General features: G+C 40.2%; 1 protein-coding gene across 2 annotated transcripts; it reads left to right on the top strand.

Annotated features, from left to right (window-relative positions):
• Nucleotides 1-1,760: 1,760 nt before the first annotated feature.
• Nucleotides 1,761-18,150, top strand: RCN2 (reticulocalbin 2). Of its 2 annotated transcripts, none has more exons than XM_065412002.1 (7): nucleotides 1,761-1,898; nucleotides 2,295-2,400; nucleotides 7,139-7,335; nucleotides 9,355-9,456; nucleotides 12,005-12,101; nucleotides 14,596-14,738; nucleotides 17,293-18,150. In XM_065412002.1, exons 1-7 carry the CDS (start codon nucleotides 1,761-1,763, stop codon nucleotides 17,443-17,445), a joined length of 936 nt encoding a protein of 311 aa, XP_065268074.1. In that variant the 3' UTR covers nucleotides 17,446-18,150. The 2 variants fall into 2 exon arrangements, with proteins under 2 accessions (XP_065268074.1, XP_065268073.1); XM_065412001.1 differs by having other exon boundaries at nucleotides 9,343-9,456.
• The last annotated feature ends 1,129 nt before the right edge of the window (nucleotides 18,151-19,279 follow it).

The raw sequence follows: 19,279 nt of genomic DNA, 5'->3' as shown, positions 1-19,279 counted from the left end.
TACCATTTCTAATTCTAAAATTATCAAGATTATGGGAGCGTCTTGACCCCAGCAGAATGACTTTAAATGTTATTGTAGAACTAATTAAGAATGTTAAGAAACACTTTGACACAGGCAAATTATCAAGAGAAGAATATGCTTTCCTATGTTTTCCCTCTTGGAAAGTGTTATTGATGAACTGCACTTTTTTGCCTAATATATAGTATATACCATTTTTGTGATCTGTTTGTTTTATTATCCCTGTAATCATATTTCCTCCCTTTCCTATCTTTGGTCACCTCAATGCATGACCACATTGCAAATAAGCTTGCATGTAACACATCTGCACTGAATTAATGTTATTTGGGAAATCTATTATAATAGTTGTGGACCATGAGATGTATGTGGCACACCTGACAGCTCTTAAAACATGCTGCAAAGATGCTTTGCTTTGTTGTTGTTGGGTGTTAGCAGTGGGTACAGCTCAACTGGTCTGAACACAGTTTAGCTGAAAGTGCAAAGACAAATTATGGTCAGCACCAGTACAGAAACTGACCAAGTTTTAATTTTTTTTCTGAAACCGTGAACAGTGACAGGACTTATCCTTTTCTTTGAACCATAGAATTGTAAGGCTGGAAAGAACCTTGAGAGGCTGGACTAAGTAAACCTTCCAGGGTTCTCACAATAACTCTTGCTGGTGGCAACTATGACAAATTTTCTTAAAATACTTAATGAACTTTAGGAAAAACAAATAAATATGCACATCTGCATGTCCAAATCATTATACTTTATTTATATAGGGTTTTATTGCAGACTCAATAATAATAATAATGTACAGTTCTCTATTCTTTACTGGACCTAAACACAATAGAAACACGAATAAGGTGCTTTGCACATTCTTGTATCTTGTTGTTGTTGTTTCTTTTGGTTTTGGTTGCCCTTTTTAAAACAAAAAAAAAGACTTGCTAGTAAGTCTGGTGCTGCGAAAACTGATATTTGTATGTTTGTTAATATCACTTTTCATAGCAGATTTACTAGCTAGCTGTGAGGCTGTGAAAAGTGATATTAACAACGGTACAAATATCAATTTTCACAGCAGACTTACTCAGCCATGGCAAGCCAGGGCACAAATTAAGCCCTGGATAGGCAGGTGGTTAGGGAGACAGTGGGGGCCAGAGGTGATGGGCAAGATAGATGGGGGAGGAAGTGGGGGCCAGGGCCAATGGGGGGGCGGTGAGCCCAGGGTCCAGGAGATCATTGTATTTTTTCCCTTTTAAATGGTATAGCTCTGGTGGGAAGGAGGATGTTGAATGGCAATGACATGGCCCTAACCCAAGAGAGTCACGGCTCTTGGGTTCTGTTCCAGGCTGAGTGTGGGCCAGTGGTTAGAACAGGGGACTGGGCATCAGGAATCATGGGTCCTCTTCCCAGCTCAGCATGGGAGTAGGGGCTAGTGGTTAGAGAGCTGTGACTCGGGCAGGACTCCCTCAGCGTAGGTGGGGGAGGAGGAACCCACGTTGCTATGAGCCAGGCGGGGCCTGTGGTCGCTGGGCCCCGTTATAGCCCGGCCCCGTTCACAGCCCCTCTCTCCCTGCAGAGGATGCTCGCAGCCGGTGCGGGGCGCTGTGTCCGGCTCTGCAGCCGCGTCTCCGCAGAGCGAGCCGCCAACCGGGTGGCCCCCACCAGCCTTCTGGTCCCAGCCTGTCGAGCCAGCCAGACTGGGCGGACGGCAGCAGCGTCGCCGCCAGCTCTGCTCCTCCTTCGGCGGAGCCGCGGGCGCGATGCGGCCCCCGCCGCTGCTGTGGCTGGGCCTGGTGCTCGGGGTGCTGGGCGCTGCGTGCGGGGGACCCAGCGACCAGCACTACATCGACGGCGAGCACCGGGCCGACTACGACCGGGAGGCGCTGCTCGGAGGCCAGGTGAGCGGCCCTGGAGGCCCCCTTAGACCCGCATTGGTGGGCGGGGAGCTTCCTGCCGTTCCTGGAGGCTAGGAGACAGTCCCCAGCCAGGGGGCGCCGGGCGATGACCCTGGGCTCGGGGTGCTAAGCCTCGGTAGACTTCGAGAGCTGCAGCAGCCCGTCTCCCAGCGCGGGAGGCTGTGAACGCTGCTGAACGATGACACCCACCCACCCCGTTGAGATGTGTCCCCCACCTTTTTTTTTTTTTTTTTTTTTTTTAAATGAACGCAGGTTGCTGTGTGATTTATTTTTTTGTGGGGAAGAGAGATTTTAATTTGCTCCTCTGCTCAGAAGTGGCAGGGATGTATCAGACTTTTGTGTTAGTTAGTTCTGTTTGGTTTTTTTCTCCTTCCAAAGGATGAAGCGGAGGAATATACTAAACTCAGTCCAGAGGAACAGCAAAAGAGACTGAAGGCCATCATAAAGAAAATTGACTTGGACTCCGATGGATTCCTTACTGATGGTAGGGGCTGCACACAGATTTTGTGTCACTGGAAAAAACACTTACATAGTGGGTAGGGGTGAGAAAATAGTGCAGCGTGATACACCTCTAGCCTGATATAACGCGACCCAATATAACACGAATTCGGATATAACGCGGTAAGGCAGTGCTCCGAGGCGGGGAGGCTGCGCACTACAGCGGATCAAAGCAAGTTCGATATAACGCGGTTTCACCTATAACGCGTTAAGATTTTTTTGGCTCCTGAGGACAGCGTTATATCTGGGTAGAGGTGTACTTAAAAATCTTGAGTTGCAAACCTAGTAGTGTAGCTATGTCTTTCTTTGTCTGCAGACACTGTTGTGTGTCTCTGTTGCTGCTCATAGCTTTGTGAAGCTATTGCAGAGAGATAGTAACAAGTGACTGGTCAAATTCACTGCTCCTCTGCTGTGGCTAAGCATTAAAGTTGACATGTTGATTTCACTCTGCTACTCCGGAAAGCTATAAGAAGCAGGAAAGGCAAGCAATGGAGCTGCTAACAGGAGAGGAAGACTCAAAATGTGGAGATGAAGGGACAGGTAGCAGATACACAGTCAAAAAGTTCTGGTATGAGAGTTTACTCTTTCTCACTTTCAGTTGTCAGAAGGGGGCAGCTGCATGTATATCAAACATATACTAGCTAGAGTGTGATAGGAAGAGGGAGTCTTCACTATTGGGATTCTCCCCACTTCCTTTCTATCTGCCCCCATTGGTAAGGTCAGTTCTTTAGCTACTAGGTGTCTAAACTTGTCAGTCCCTACAACATGTCTCCCTTGAACCTGTGCAGTATTCTTGTATTACTGTATCTACTGTTAAATTTATGTCCGAGTTGAAGTTCTAGATTGCAAAATAACTGTCGGCTGTATCCACAGTCCTATCTGATTCTTTCAGTGCAAAAATAAGATGTTTCTGCTTTTTACTCCTGTTACCCCTTCATAGTAAACATTATGCTTAAGAGAGAGAGTTAGAATCAATTCCTTCTACAGCAGCAGTTCTCAACAAGGGGCCCCTGGGGGTCCGCCAAGCAAGGTTGGCATTAGACTCACTGGGGCCGAGGGTGCCACACAGGGCTGATGCCCGGGACCCTGAGCCCTGCCACCCAGGGCTGAAGCCAAAGGCTGAGCAACTTAGCTTCACAGGGCCCCCCTGTAAGTTGTATTAGTTACTTTATTCCTTTTAGCAATTCAGAACACAAACTTATTTTAGCATAAGAGACTGCTGTGAAATGGTGGGAGTGCAGATCAGTTGAATAAAAAGGTGCCATTCCTATATTTGTCATTTTTCAGAATTGCACTGGAATTTAATGGTTTTGACTAGAGATTCTTTTTCTAATAACACTGCTCTACAGCCAAAATGCTTCTGAAATAAATGTAGTCAAACTTTACTAATTCTGGGTCACTGAGAACGAAAATGATGCTTAAAGTTGTTGATTGGCTCTAGTTTTCAAGATATGCTATTGGGTCAGTATATACGACCCTTGACTTGGGAATGGCGGAGGATAAGTGAGTTATAAAGGGAAGGGATCTCAATTTAAACCAGAAATGACTAAAATACATCTTTGACTGGATCTATGAATAAATCTATGACTGGGTTTGGACAGTACTTGCTTTTTAGGCAAAACAATGAATGATGCAATCTGAAGCTGGTATTGCATCATACATGATATGAATTGCATCATGTTATTCCTAGAAGTCATGGATGATGCAATCATAACGAAGCTTACATCACTCTGCTGAACAAATTGCCCTATATCAGCTCTAGAAATCATACAGTGTCGTGCTCTCTTATTTGTCAGTGTTTGATTTTGCAAAGGGACACATTTCTGTTTAGCCAAAGTGAGCAGAGAACAGTGCAGATAACTTCTGCTATGTTTGTGGTGAAGTGACTTTTGCATCACAAAAGCGCAGTATAACCACTATGGTTAAGAAAGCCTATCACCTTTATTTTGGCTGCAAAATTGGAGATCAGGACAAGAGGTGGGCCCCACACATATGCTGCAAGACTTGTGCAACAAATCTTCGCCAGTGGTTGAACAGGAAAAGGAAATCTATGCCTTTTGCAGTGCCAATGATTTGGAGAGAGCCAACAGATCATACCAGCAATTGTTACTTCTGCATGGTGCCTCCAGTTGGGAAAGGTGTGTCAAAGAAGGAAAAAGTGGACTGTGCATTATCCAAACATTCCATCAGCTATACGCCCAGTACCCCACGGAGAAGGACTGCCGGTTCCTGATGCATCAGAATCATTCTCACTTGAGTCAGACGAGGAAGAGGAAGAGGAAGAAACTTCTGGTCCTGAACCATCAATGTCACGGGACCCACATTTTCTCCCATCCTCCTCCTCTGAACCACACCTCATAACACAAGGTGAACTGAATGACCTTGTCAGGGATTTGGAACTACCCAAGAGTAAGGCAGAGCTGTTGGGCTCCAGACTACAGCAGTGGAATCTCCTGGCAGGTGATGTTAGGGTTTCCATGTTCCGTGACCGTCAAAAGGATCTTGTCCCATTCTTCTTCATGGAAGGTGATCTTGTAGCCTGCAACAACATCGATGGTGTGATGGCAGCCCTCAACATCGTTCACGATCCAGATGAGTGGAGACTGTTCATTGATTCATTGAAGGCGAGTCTTAAAGCTGTTTTACTGCATAATGGCAATGTTTTGCCATCAATTCCAGTTGGTCATGCAGTCCATATGAAGGAAACCTATGACAACATGAAACAACTTTTGAGGTGCATAAACTATGACCAACATCAGTGGCAGCTTTGTGGCGATTTGAAGGTTGTTGCTCTCTTGCTTGGTCTGCAGACTGGATACACAAAGTACTGCTGTTTTCTCTGCGAATGGGATAGTCGTGCAAGAGATTCCCACTACATCAAGAAAGATTGGCCACTCCAACAGTCATTGGAGCCTGGGAGGAAAAGTGTTCAGCATCCACCACTTGTTGAATCAAGGAAGATTTTGTTACCACCCTTACACATCAAGCTGGGTCTGATGAAGAACTTTGTCAAGGCCATTGACAAAACACAAGCAGCTTTCAAGTACCTCCGTGGAAAATTTCCAAGGTTAAGTGAAGCTAAGATAAAGGAAGGTGTCTTTGTTGGTCCTCAGATTCGTGAACTTCTTCAAGATGATGCATTTGACCATGCACTGCGTGGCAAGGAAAAGACGGCATGGAAAGCCTTCCAGTTAGTGGCAATAAATTTTCTGGGAAACAACAAGGCAGACAACTACAGGTTGTTGGTGGAAAACCTCCTCAAGGCATACAAAAGCCTTGGTTGCAACATGTCACTAAAGATACATTTTTTGCACTCTCATCTAGATTTTTTTCCACCGAACTGCGGAGCAGTGAGCGACGAGCACGGCGAGCGATTTCACCAGGACATTGCAACAATGGAGAAACGCTATCAGGGCAAATGGAGCCCATCAATGCTTGCAGACTGTTGCTGGACAGTGACAAGAGATGCTCCATTTAATGAATACAAGAGACAAGCCAAGAAGCGCCGAGTAGACACTGAATAGGACTAAACTATGTACATAATAGTTTTTTGCCTTTTGTTTCATAATAAATTTTATTTATATAACCCTTTGGCTGATTTTTAAAGTGTTACATAAACAGGACAGGTGAAATATTATCATGTAAAGCAACCATAAACACATGAAAAGACCTAGGTTTACAATTTATGATTAAAACTCTACTATCTACACAATATACATAGACATAAAATGTAAAAACTTAAATATCTTAGAATCAGTAGCCAATCAGTTGTTTTAATGGTCATATTTGAATTCAGCACATCAAAATACATAATAAATAGCACATTTGATCTCTGAAGCAGACGACTTCTCAAAAATTGTAGACCAGTGTAATAGGAAGGGGGTGTGTGCGTGCGCGCGCATGTATGCATTTTTAATTTATTGAAAATACTATCTTGGGAAATACTCATTTTAATTGGGTGGTTAAGACATCTAAGTATAAGAGGGAGAACTGGCCAATTGGCTAAATCTTGGTGGTTTGTTTTTTTTAATTGCTATATTTCCTTGAAAAACAAAACTTAATGTCTACTCCAAAATTTATAAGGCCCAGTTGGGGCTCATTTTAAGTGGAAATCCTTAGGTAGTATTTTCTTTTGGATAATTAACTTTAGGGGATATTGATGGATTTATGTAGCTGTATGTATTGTACTTATTTATAATTTGTGCCTGTCACACTTTTCAGAATGCAAAAATCTGGTATATTGAATACTTTTTAAAATGGTGGAATTTTGTTTTGCAGAAAGTTGTCTTTACACAGTATGCCTTTTGTACCCACAGATTTAGGTTAAACTATACTGTTTCTCATTTATTTCTCTAGCCCTGTAAACAATTTGAAATGGGCATCATGATGGTAATTAGTTTCATGTTACTAATAAGTATTAATGGAGAAAATACTGCTACATGGGAATAACATAGGATTTTAGCTCTGGTTGGTTCTCTTTCTTGGCTGGCATAAAAAACAGGAATATCCTATAGAAAGTGGATTCCTGGGGCACAACTGAAGCCCCTGTTACGTGATTGCATGTGATTATTTTAACAAGTAAAATCTTCCACTGTTTGAATGTGAAGAGACCTTCTTTATACTGTTTAGGAATGTAGAAAATGCAACATTTACTGTAATTGCTTTTTAAATAAAAAAAAAGGTTACATTTAAAGATTTAATTGCATTATGTGGCATTTCCACAGATGAACTAAGTTTATGGATCCAGCAATCTTTTAAGCATTATGTTACGCAAGAGGCTAAACAACAGTTTGGTGAATATGATAAAGATGGTGATGGATTAGTATCTTGGGAGGAGTACAACATTCAAATGTATGATCGTCTAATTGACTTTGATGAGAATACTGTCTTGGAAGATCAAGAAGAAGAATCATTTCGACAGGTAAGATACTCAAACACCAGCTTTCACAAAGCATTGGCAAATGGCAGTGGTGTTGGATTTTTTAGTCATTTTATTCTTAAACACAGTCAGAGCTGGCAAACATACTGAACATTTTCAGCTGTCTGGACTTGCTCAGTAGTTAAAAGGTAATAACAAAATATTGAAGTTCCTACCAACAAAATGAATGACAGAACAAGCCACATTTGAGAGTTGAGTAGGGTACTAATATATTGGTAATAGAATCCTAGAAGCCACACCTCAGTTGGTCCCTCTCTTGGCAATGTAGGATGGAAATGTACTGGATCAGACCAGTGACCCATCTAGTCGCTATCCTCTCTCTGATGGTCGCCAGTACCAGCTGCTTCAGAGGAAGGTACAAGATACCTGTAGTAAGCAACTATGGAATAACCTCATGGGAAAAGCTTCTTCCTAGCCCCCATTAATTATAGTTTAGGGCATAAGCCAAGTATGAGTTCATATCCTTTCCTGAATTCTGCTGTTATGAGAATACTATTCACTTCAGTATATCTCCTGGCCCAGTAAGCTAAAGGGGAAAAAATACAAAATATTGTCAAAAGGAACCTTGTCCATGGCCCAGATATTATGGTGATGGGTGCTATAAAAATGAATAATCCAGTTTATAAAATCATAGATACATGTGTTTGTTTTGTCCTGTAAACTATTTGAAGAGATAACGGCAATAGAACAGAATGTCACAAGATAAATGCTACATTATGTCTCCCTTTTGCTTTGCCATTTCTATAGCAATTTGTCAAAGTTGCTGACCTTATCCCGAAGCAAGATTCTATAACAAGGAGCTTACTTCTGTTCTACCCATGAAATGACTAAATCTGTTGCATTGTTAATTTATTTAGCAGAGAATTGCTCATTATTGCTCCAGTTCAGTAAAGTACTTAAGCAGATGCTTAAGTGCTTTCCTGAATCAGGTCTATACCAACTATTGCTTTGGTGCATTCTGATAGAGAGAGTGTAGATCTGTTGTACCCTTCAGCCAATTCATTTCTCCATAAATCTGCTAAACTGCTGTAGGCCATGTTAGTACAGAAAGGCTGCCGACACTGTTGACTGCAAAATGTTAATTAGACTTGCTCCCAGCAAGGTTAGATAGCATGGTGTTAAAAAGTGGCAACAGCCAAAGCCCTGTCTACATTACAGTTCTCATGGTGGCTGGGAAATCTGAAAAATTCCCTAGTGTGGACAATCCTTTAGACTACAAGATCTTTCTGGGCCACAGCTTTATCCATTTCTCTCCACATCTGCTCTTCCAAGTCTAACCTGTGAGTCTCCCCTCTCTCATTTCCCACATTTGGTTTATATTTTGCTGCATCATCAGCCTGGGAAAATGTCTGCTCCCTGCCCTGACCTTCATGGATTCCCTCTCCCTTTTAAATACAACTCAAAATCTTTCTACAAGCAATACACTTTTAATTTTTAACTGGTCCCCCAAAGTTTTGACCACTGTTTCATTTCTTTACAATGCTAATTATGTACCGTACCCATCTGTTCTTTATTTATTTGTATTGTGGTAGCACTTACTTGACATAATTATTGTACTACCCTCGGTAGTTTGGGGCTCAATTTATGCAGCTAGCCATGATCTGGATTAGTGTTTGTGGTTGGATTGGTGAATTTTGGAGGAGTAATGTGTGTGAAGAATACACCTGCTGCTTGGTCTGGTCACACTACCTCTTTTTCATTTGAGGTCTGGGTCCAGGAACCTGTTTTAAGATCTTCCCTTGGAGTCTAAAAGTAGCAAGTTTCAATATGCATACTTGTAATAAATTACCTTAACCAAGAGCACTGCTCTTTTATCTCTGCATGAGCTGTGTTAGTGTAAACATAACAGGTTCTATTATACCCATATGTGAAACACGGTAATACTGTGTTTTCTAGCTGTAATCCTGTAAACCAGTTGCTGTAGATGTCCATTGTTCTGCTTCATTAAGTGATCGAATCAAGTCTGTTTTCTGAAAACTTTTTTTTAAGCTTCATTTAAAGGACAAGAAGCGGTTTGAAAAAGCCAATAGAGATGAAGTTCCTGGTCTGAATCTGAATGAATTTATTGCTTTTGAGCATCCCGAAGAAGCTGAGTATATGACGGTAAGACTTAGGGAAAATCATTTGTTCTAAAGGTTAATGTGGATCGAGGCTGCACCTTTTAATGGTTGTCTTAGTCAAAAGAACCTTGGAAAACTTGCCTGTGAACAACTACTATTCCTTTCTCTTGAAGAACATACATATATGATGTGCAACTTTCTTAGTCCTCAGTCTTGGGGTTCAGGAGTTTACCCAGTAGAGTAGTGGAGATGCTTTAAATTGTCATACGAGAGGTGGGTTTAGATGATTCTCCCCTTAGGTTGGGAGTAGTGCAGTAGAGCGTTCTGTTTTATGATGAGGGAGTCAGGTCTAGCTTGGAAAAGAGTCCCCCTCAGAAAAATATAAATCATCTTAAGAAGAAGCCTTTGGCATGGGAAAGGATTAAGTGAAGGGAATACTCAGCCCTCTAAAAGGGATGCAGAAAGTCACTTTTCTGACTACAGATAAGCCTTCAGGTTTGATGTTAGCTGAGATGAGAGGGCATAAATTACTGTGTTTTTTAAAAATGAGTCTGCATGCAAATGTAGCAGAAACGATTTCAGCTTCATTGCTGTACAGGTCTGTCACATCTTACGTGCATTTAACATGCACGATTTCAGCTTTATGGGGTCGGCAAAAACAAAAAAAGAGAAAAATAACAATTTTAATACTGTACCTGTAGTGCGGGCGATTCCGCCCGCCATTGAACTCAATGTAATTTTGACTATACGCGGTTTTCGCTTTACGCGCTAACTGCGGAACGGAACCCCCATGTAAGATGAGACAGACCTGTATGCATCAGCCAGGCTGGGAAAAATTGTTCAGTCACTTGTCAAAATATATGCTCAGTCCAATTCAATACAGCTGTCCCAATTTTATTTTGTAGCCACAAAGTCTTAAAATTAAGCCCTACTTGTTTGTGCACTATATATATTTATTGTGGAGTTTAGTTATTTGCATTTGTTCATCAATTTTATGAACATCATCACTAACACTAGCAGACTGTAGGTGAACATAGCATCTGGGATAGAACCAGAGAATCAAAATAAGCTAGTACAGGTCTGTACTAGTATCTACTTCTCTGGAAAGTCCTAAGAGTTCTAAACGTAGATCAGTAAATTAATTTCATTCACTTGAATTGACTGGATTTGGTTGACTGGCCTGAGTGAGAATGTGAGATTTCCTAGCCTAGTAAGACAGTTTTAGATTAGAAGTGAGTTCTTAGTTTCAAGATGAAGGATGCGTTTCAGTTGCTTATGTACCTTTGATGCTTTCGTTTAAAAAATTACTTAAATTATCTAAGTTAATTTTGATCTACTTTTAAAGAGATCCTGTCAACTTGAATTCTTATCAGTTTCAAAGAGTTTAAAAGTTTCAGCTAACACACTAGCCCCTGTATCTCCATGCTAACTTTTGTGGTTTCACAATCATATTTTCTTATTTTTTAAAAATATTTTCCTTTCCCTTATTGCTGTATGAAAGATTCATACAAACGGTAAAACTGGCTATGCGCACAACAGTGAAACTGTTTCTTTTGAGAGCATTTTGAATAAAATGAAAAAAAAATCCTAATCTTTCAGTTATACACCTCTACCCTGATATAACGCGACCCGATATAACACGAATTCAGATATAACGCAGTAAAGCAGTGCTCCGGGGGGGGGGCTGCGCACTCCGGTGGATCAAAGCAAGTTCGATATTACGCGGTTTCACCTATAACATGGTAAGATTTTTTGGCTCCCGAGGATAGCGTTATATTGGGGTAGAGGTGTAGTAATTTTAAGTAGTTATACAGATAGATGAAACATTTTCACTCACAAGTATGATTTTTAAAGTGCCTCTTTATAGTCTGAGGTCTATAATTTTTTAATTTAAATATGCTGGGGGTTTTGTTTTAATACTTCCTTGCCAAGAAATTGAAAAGAAATAGCTTCTTTCCTCTATAGAACCTGTAATGTTTAGTTCTTTGCTGCTGCAGAGCCAACCACCAGAGGGAGCACAAAGCAAACCTGGCATCAGTTTGTGTGACATGATTGCTAATATTGGTGAACAAACAAGGCATGGTAAAACTAGACAAGCAGGCACATTGACTTTAACTCCATTGGAAAATATAGTGTCAAAGGCAGATAATTTTAAAAACGTTTCCCTAATAATTTTACTATCAAAAAGTATTTACCAAATTGGAAATAATAGAGAAAAGTGATCCATTTTGTTCAAATAGATGGCAGTGCCCCTTTTTAAATTTATATTTCATATACATATCTATTGCCTTGCATTCAATTCCAGGATTCCAAATCCAAGCATCCCATTCAGATTTGGTTTCAGTAAAATGTGATTGAATTAAAAATCAAATGAATATGCAGTCTGGACTTATTTCCCTCCAGGACTGGACTTGTGGCTGTTTTAATTGTTACACTATTCTACACTGAAAGAGAAATTTGTTTGAAACCAATAAGTGTTTAGGATATGGGATATATTCTTTTAGTCCTCTAGAATGATATATTGCTGTTTTTCTTAATGCTAAGTTTTTACCAACTAATGTTTCTTTCACATATACATATGCACACAAAAGGAATTTGTCATTCAGGAGGCTTTAGAAGAACATGATAAAAATGGTGATGGACTTGTGAGCCTGGAAGAGTTCCTTGGTGACTACAGAAGAGATCCAAGTAAGTAAAATGGGGGGGGAGGGGAGAGGGAGGGAAATGAACAGAAGCTTCTTTGTGCTTTCTAGGGTGTGGTGGTTGTTTAGTTAGGACAGGGGTGGCCAACCTGTGGCTCCGGAGCCACATACAGGTCTTCAGAAGTTAATATGCAGCTCCTTGTATAGGCACCAACTCTGGGGCTGGAGCTACAGGTGCCAACTTTCCAATGTGCCGGAGGGTACTCACTGCTCAACCACTGGCTCTGCCACAGGCCCTGCCCCCACTCCACCCCTTCCCGCCCCCTCCCCTGAGTCTGCCGTGCTCTCGCTCCTACCCCTTCCCCCTCTCCCCCCGAGCCTCCTGCACGCCATGAAACAGCTGAGCGGGAGGTGCAGGGAGGGAGGGGGAGGTGCTGATCGGTGGGGCTGCCGGTGGGTGGGAGGCACTGGGAGCAGGGGGTGGGAGGAGCTGATGGGGGGGGGGGGGAAGGGGGGCTGCTGACATATTACTGTGGCTCTTTGGCAATGTACATTGGTAAATTCTGGCTCCTTCTCAGGCTCAGGTTGGCCACCCCTGGGTTAGAAGTTTAAAAACCAAAAGAATATGCCAAAGGCTCTGGGTACCCTTGACACTCATTTAAAAAACATAGTACAAACATGAGCCTAGCAAGAGTACACCATTTTAGCTTTTTACTCTAATTTTTGTATGCGTTTGATAGCAGTTAGTGTATTGTCTTTTTCCCAGTAATAATCATTTTCTCTTGCCATTGTCCCGGGCGTTATAGGAATACAAGACACCAGGAATGTAGTAAAACTAGGCTGCAGCATTATTAATAGAATACATCTGGGAGACTGTCCAGCAATAACTCAAGGTCAACCTTCCTTCCATAATCAGTACCACTTGGGGAGGACTGTCGTAAGCCTCCATCGTTGTGGGGACCCCTTCACAAGGATTAATGGTGTAGGGAAAAGAGAGTGGACCCTCACTTTACCACACACTAGGCTTCCCCTCACTTTACCAGACACTAGGCTTCCCATCTGCTTTCTCCAGTGGATACCCTCCCCTAATCCTGCTCCATTTTGGTTTATTGGGAAGCTGGACCTGTAGTTAATATGTACCTGCACTGACTGACTGCCAAGTTGAAACAACATGAACATTTTACCCACCAGGTCTCAGAGCTGCTTTCGGGAAGATGGGGGGGAAAAAAACCAATGCCAATCTGGCAGTGAGGGAAATTCCTTCCCAGCCCCAATAAGACAACTAGCATGATGCTTACAATAAGGGCCAGAAACACCAGACCTATTCTAATCCCAGTGGGGTGGGGAAGGGGAGAGTTGTAGCTCCCTGGGTGCATAGGAAAAGGCTTATGCCATTTAGGTGCACAGGGGCTAGTGAATCCAGTCAATCAGCTAGGAATACTTCTCTCCTCTGCCACCCCTTGCTACATGCCTTTCTCAAGCCCCTGAGGAAAGAGGAGGGGTGTGCTTGGAATCCTTAAAGGGGCTTCCTTTCCTTGCTGTCCGAGACACAACCTCTCTACCTCTGAAGTTATAGGGTGAGAGAGGCATTTCTGATGCTTACAGGGAGGAGAAAAACACTTTTTTTTTTTTTTTTTTTTTAAAGTGGTTATAAAACCACTAATTGTCAGGGGTGACTCCGAAGCAGCTATTAGTGCTGGGAACTACTACTTTTTTTTTTTTTTTTTAAATGGCTAGTTTTCAAGCAAAACTTAAATTCTGCCAAAATGATTGATATAAAGTAGGTAGGCAAACTGTTGATCATTTCATAATTTTAGCCTGCCCCACCTGAAGAGTCCATTTCTGCAGCACCCAGTTATGATGCAAGTTTGACTTCAACAGCAGGGGCTGCTGATAGAGCCTGTTTGCATACAGACATCCTTTTTAATGAGGAACAAGGAAAGAGACCTCACCCATGCCTTATATACAGTGGAAACAGATCTATTTCTGAATTGATTGTTTTTTCAGTCTTCTGTATGATGTCAACTACTTTTGATGAGGTTTCATAAGGTGTCAGCTAATGCTTCACTGTAACATTTGTTACCAGGAAAAAATTGCCTGACAAATGGTTACTCTTTTAAATAAATTTATTGAAGAGGCAGAGAAAGGTGTAAAGTAATTGACACTATCTAGATTGCCAAATACACAAAGTAAAACACCTTTCTCCTATTTCAGTTAGATTAAGCAGTATTACAATTTTAACTAAAACACTTTTGTTTCAAAGTGTGATGATTGAGTTGATTGTATCCTTCATTACATTTCTCGACTTTAATTTTAAGTTTGCAACCTTAAAGTTCCATTACTGTAAGCTTTGTTTTTAATTCTGTTTACATCTATTGGAAACAGTTTTGTTGATTTAATTCAATGAGAATGATCTGTAATGCTTGCTCTGGTGACATTGCTTAATCTTAAACCTAGTCAGTTTTTGCATTAGAAAAGAGGTGAAAACAGTCTCGAAGATACTGAATGGTCTTAAAGTTTGAAAAATACTTTTTATTTAGCTGCAAATGAAGATCCAGAATGGATACTTGTCGAGAAAGATCGATTTGTGAATGATTATGACAAGGATAATGATGGAAAACTCAACCCTCAAGAACTGCTGACTTGGGTAGTACCTAATAATCAGGGTATTGCACAAGAGGAGGTATGAGGTTTGAGTTCATGGCTTTTGTTTAGACTTAATGAAACTTCTTGAAAATATTGTGTAAAATGACCAAATATATGCTGCGTTAATTTAGTCTATTGTACAAAAAAAAGTATATTTTACATCTTATTAACTGAAAAATATCTAATAACACTTTTCATAATGTTCTTATAAAATTAAGATTTTCACTTTAACAAAGAATGAAGATTATTACAAAAATGTTGCATAGTGCAGCAGTTGGAATTCCTATGGACTACATGAATGCTGGTCAGAATATAAAATTAATACAGTCGCATTCCTCAAAGGTAAATAGTCAATCTGACTTGATGGAAGATACAGTATTTTTATCAAAACCATGATAAATCTTTCCAAAATACTAGATGGATAACATGAATAAATTAAATATTAATACAGAGGCCATAACATGCATTCTTCTGATAGAACTTGCTACCCTTCATCTAGCTGGATAAGTTGCTGCCATTTGTGTCTTGGGTAATAGAAACCTATGTACATAAAATCAAAACAGAACCTAAGTATACCATAATCCAAATTTAAAACAATTAAATCAGTTGAATTAGGCGTAATGTGATATAAGGAGTTCAAATGGATTCTTTGTCTAGCTGTTGTTCCTTCCTCTTATTTTTTCCTGCAGACAATTGAAGCACTTAATGTCCCAAAACCAAATTGTTTTGGTAAACGGTCCTCACTATTGCTGAGTACAGCAGATAGGAAGAAACCTACTCTCCCTATCCCTTTTCTCCCCAATAACTGTATATTAATTATCCAAATGTTCCTTCTTTTGACTGCATCAGATCATTTGACATTTCAGATTGGAGGGAAGAATGTGTTTCCCCTTCACATTTAGATCATCTTTTGTTCTTGTTTCAGAGACAGACGGCACATTCTGTGTCAGAAAGCATAGCACGTTCTCTGTTGGAAAGCATGGTTACTGAAGCCACCTCTTAACATCTTTGTTGTATTGTCACGAGAAAAAAAACTTGGCCAGGAGTCCAGTATTGGCTCTCAATGTATCGGGTCTTTTTTGAGGTTAAGTGCAAAATGGTTGAAATAACGTTTCTGCAAGATAAAAGTCCAATCAATCTTTGCCAGCAGGAACCCCAATATCCTGATATTTTCAGTCTGCTCCATTCTTTCTTCAAGGATCGTATTATTCTTGCTGAATAACTGGCTTTGTGTCTTTCCGTGTAATTTCCTTAAATCCTGTGTGGTCTTGTAACTTTTCAGTAATTCTTTGCTTATCCAGTTGATTTTTTTTTTTTTTTTTTTTTTTTTTTAAGCTGACAGCTTAATTTTCCAGGAGGCCATAGCATTTTTCAGGCTCCATCCTGGCAAGGATTTCAGTAAATTTTTTGTACCATGGTTCCTGCCTTCTTTTCCAGTACCAAGGGCTCATCTAGAGCCTTCAGGCTAGAGAGACGGTGACACTGAATGAGTCATTGGATGTAGTTTGAAAGTTGTTCTGCGGTTTCATTTTGATATTTGCAAGTGACTTGTTGCTTGACCACTAGATTACCAAACTCCCACGCATTCAATCCCCTTAGACTAACAGTTCAACCTTTTGCTTTAGTAGAATTTTTTTTTAACTGATCATAAATATATAAAGAATATTCAGCTGCAGCTCTGTACCTCAGATATTTTAAACTAGCCATCTTCAAATACTGGAGAAATATTTGACGCTGAGATTTTTAACTTTCTTATCCAAACCATAAACTAGGTCAGAATTAAAGAAGAAAATATGCAAGTGTGGCCAGCAAACTAGGGATATCCAAAGCTGAAAACAGGAGTATCTACAGCTTGACCTAAAGAGCCAGGCTCTGTAGCTGAGAGTTGTAACAGCTGTGCAGCCTGTGTGGATCAGGCACAGAGGTGGACATTTGACACATGCTGACCAGTGGATTATACACTTCCTCTGCAAGTTCATTACAAGCATCACAGGAGTTCAAATCCTGGAGGAGGCCCCACTTATGTGATGGCAGCCATTTTAATCAACACACTGGGGACCTCCTGAGATAATAGTAAAATTGCCTATAGACTGAGCTGAAGCACTGTGGTTGGGAGATGTAACAGACTCATTTTCTGGATCTGGCAGAGAAAGGGGAATGTGTAACACACATTGACCAGAGGAATAAACAAGAAACTTGCTCTTCCAGTAAGATTCTTTGTTGTCTTTTGCTGCTTGTGGAGGTTTGTTTTAATACTATCTTCTGCTTGATACTGTTTGATATTGGTAAGCTGCTGTAGAATTGAGTGAGGCTAGACATTCAGCGTTATCACTTTGCTATAAGACAGAAGAAGAACTGTGAGAAAACAAACTGTATTCTAAATGTACAGTTTCGACTATTGAGGGAAAAATGACAGTGCCTTAAACATACAAAGGGAGTTCATTTTTGGTTCAAAGGTGACAGACATTTTGTGTCACAAGAGTCCCTTTAAACTAATGGCACGAATTAGACAAATCCGTGCTAAAAGCATATTTATAAATGTAAGCGTCAACTTACTGGACAAAACACATTGTGTTCCATTTATTTTAAAGGCTCTTCATCTGATTGAAGAAATGGATTTGAATGATGATAAAAAGCTCTCTGAGGCAGAGATTCTTGAGAACCAGGATTTGTTCCTTACAAGTGAAGCAACAGATTATGGCAGGCAGCTCCATGATGAACGTTTCTACCATCAAGAACTTTAGTTTACTCATTTGTGATCTTGCTGCCTCTGTGTTCCTAAACTGGAGTTTTTCTTTAGGGTACTCAAATTTATAAGCTGCATTGTAAGTTTTACTTTGTGTGATTATAAAATACTAGTGTTTGTGTAAGTGTTTTGCATTCTAAATTTAATTACTTAAGTACTTTTGCAAGTTTCCATAGGCCTATTCAGCCTTCAGAACTAATCTGAAATATTTAATATTCCTCGAATTGCAGCATTAACATTTTTGGCATCTGAAAAAGTAAACATTCTTAAATAATCTATATGTTTAGTACTGTATTGTGAAATGAGTTGTACTACCGTACTTGAAGAGTCTTAATGATTCTGAAAAAAGGCAAAATGTGTGAGAAGCAAAAATTACTAAAAATTTATTTAGGTGGTTAATGTTTTTTAGAAGTTATGGTGGGGGGTGGGGGAGTAGCAATGTTTAGGTTCACTATTAAAGATGTTTTATTTAATACCCTTGGAGGAACATTCAAAAGGATTAATACCTCAATTGTTCAAGAGGTTTCTGCTTATTTTTAAATGATTTCTATAGCGGGTTAATTGTATGATATAAAACCTTATATTTTTGCATCTGTACAGATAGTAATTATTTTTAATGTATAATTCTACATCATTAGAGGTACATGTGGTATTTCAGTGTCAGAACCCTCTTCATTTGTCAGATTAAAACAGTTAAACGCTCCATCTTTCTATATTTCTTTTCTAAATTTATTCCTAATCTCTGATCACCTAAAGCAACTACTGTAGTATATTTATTAAGGGATAATAAGAGAGGTGCCCCATCCAATGAGACATTAAAATTTATCTATTTACAGTATTGCCAGTGAAAACTGTGATATTCCTGTGTCTGCTGTACATCTAGTGATGCTCTGTTCCTTTTTTCTATGCCAATTAAGAAAAATGTGATATAGTAAAAATAACCCCTTATTTCTCCTATTATCTTCAACATCGTGGAACTCCACCGATGAAATCAGGTAGCATCCTCAGCCATTATATACCTGACAGAAGATTCAAGAAGAGCTAACCATGCATTTGACATTTTTCTGAACAAAACCTGGAATTATGGAATGGGACAATGTTTTTTTATAAAAATGGAATGTTGGGCTAAAATGAACTAGAAAGAAAGCACTGATTCTACAATCCTATCACTAATATTTTTAGAGTAATAATCTAATACCTTATTTTGGTGGGGTGAAATACCCCATGAATAGCATTAGAATGTGAGCACCCTTCGCTTTCAGTTCCAGTGGTAATCTGAAACTGAGGCTGAAGACTAAGTACCAGAAAGGTTAAAAAGCCTTTTAAAACTGAGTGGTGGAAAAATTTTAATTATTACAAAATTTTAAAGGAAAAAATGTATTTTCTAAATACACTTTAAAAAAAAACCCTTATTTTCATGCTCTGTCAGCAGGTCTCAAACTTCAGCAACCCGAGGATCCCCATTTTGATTTAAAATTTGTCACAGACCCCAAAGCCGGCTTCTAATTTTCCCTGGGGGGTGCTTAACTCCTGTTCAGCACCAGGCCGTGCCCCCAATGCACCCCTGCCCCCAAAGCCCCTCCTCTTCCCTGCTCCTCCCAGTGCCTCCTGCATGCTGCTGAACAGCTCTTCCACAGCTATGCAGGAAGCACTGGGAGGGAAGGGGAGGAGTTGATCAGCGGGACCGGCGGCCCCAAACATGACTTGCTGACCCCAGTTTGAGAACAGCTGCTTTCTGTGTTAAAGGAAATTATATAGAAACTACAAAAAAAATTCAATCATCCTCATACACAGCATTTCTTAGTCTTAGAAATATTATGAACTCTGTCTGC

The sequence above is a fragment of the Emys orbicularis genome, chromosome 10 (assembly GCF_028017835.1).
Source record: "Emys orbicularis isolate rEmyOrb1 chromosome 10, rEmyOrb1.hap1, whole genome shotgun sequence".
NCBI lineage: Eukaryota > Metazoa > Chordata > Testudines > Emydidae > Emys > Emys orbicularis.
Note: the sequence above shows the minus strand (reverse complement) of the source record. Positions and strands in the feature narration are given on the sequence as shown.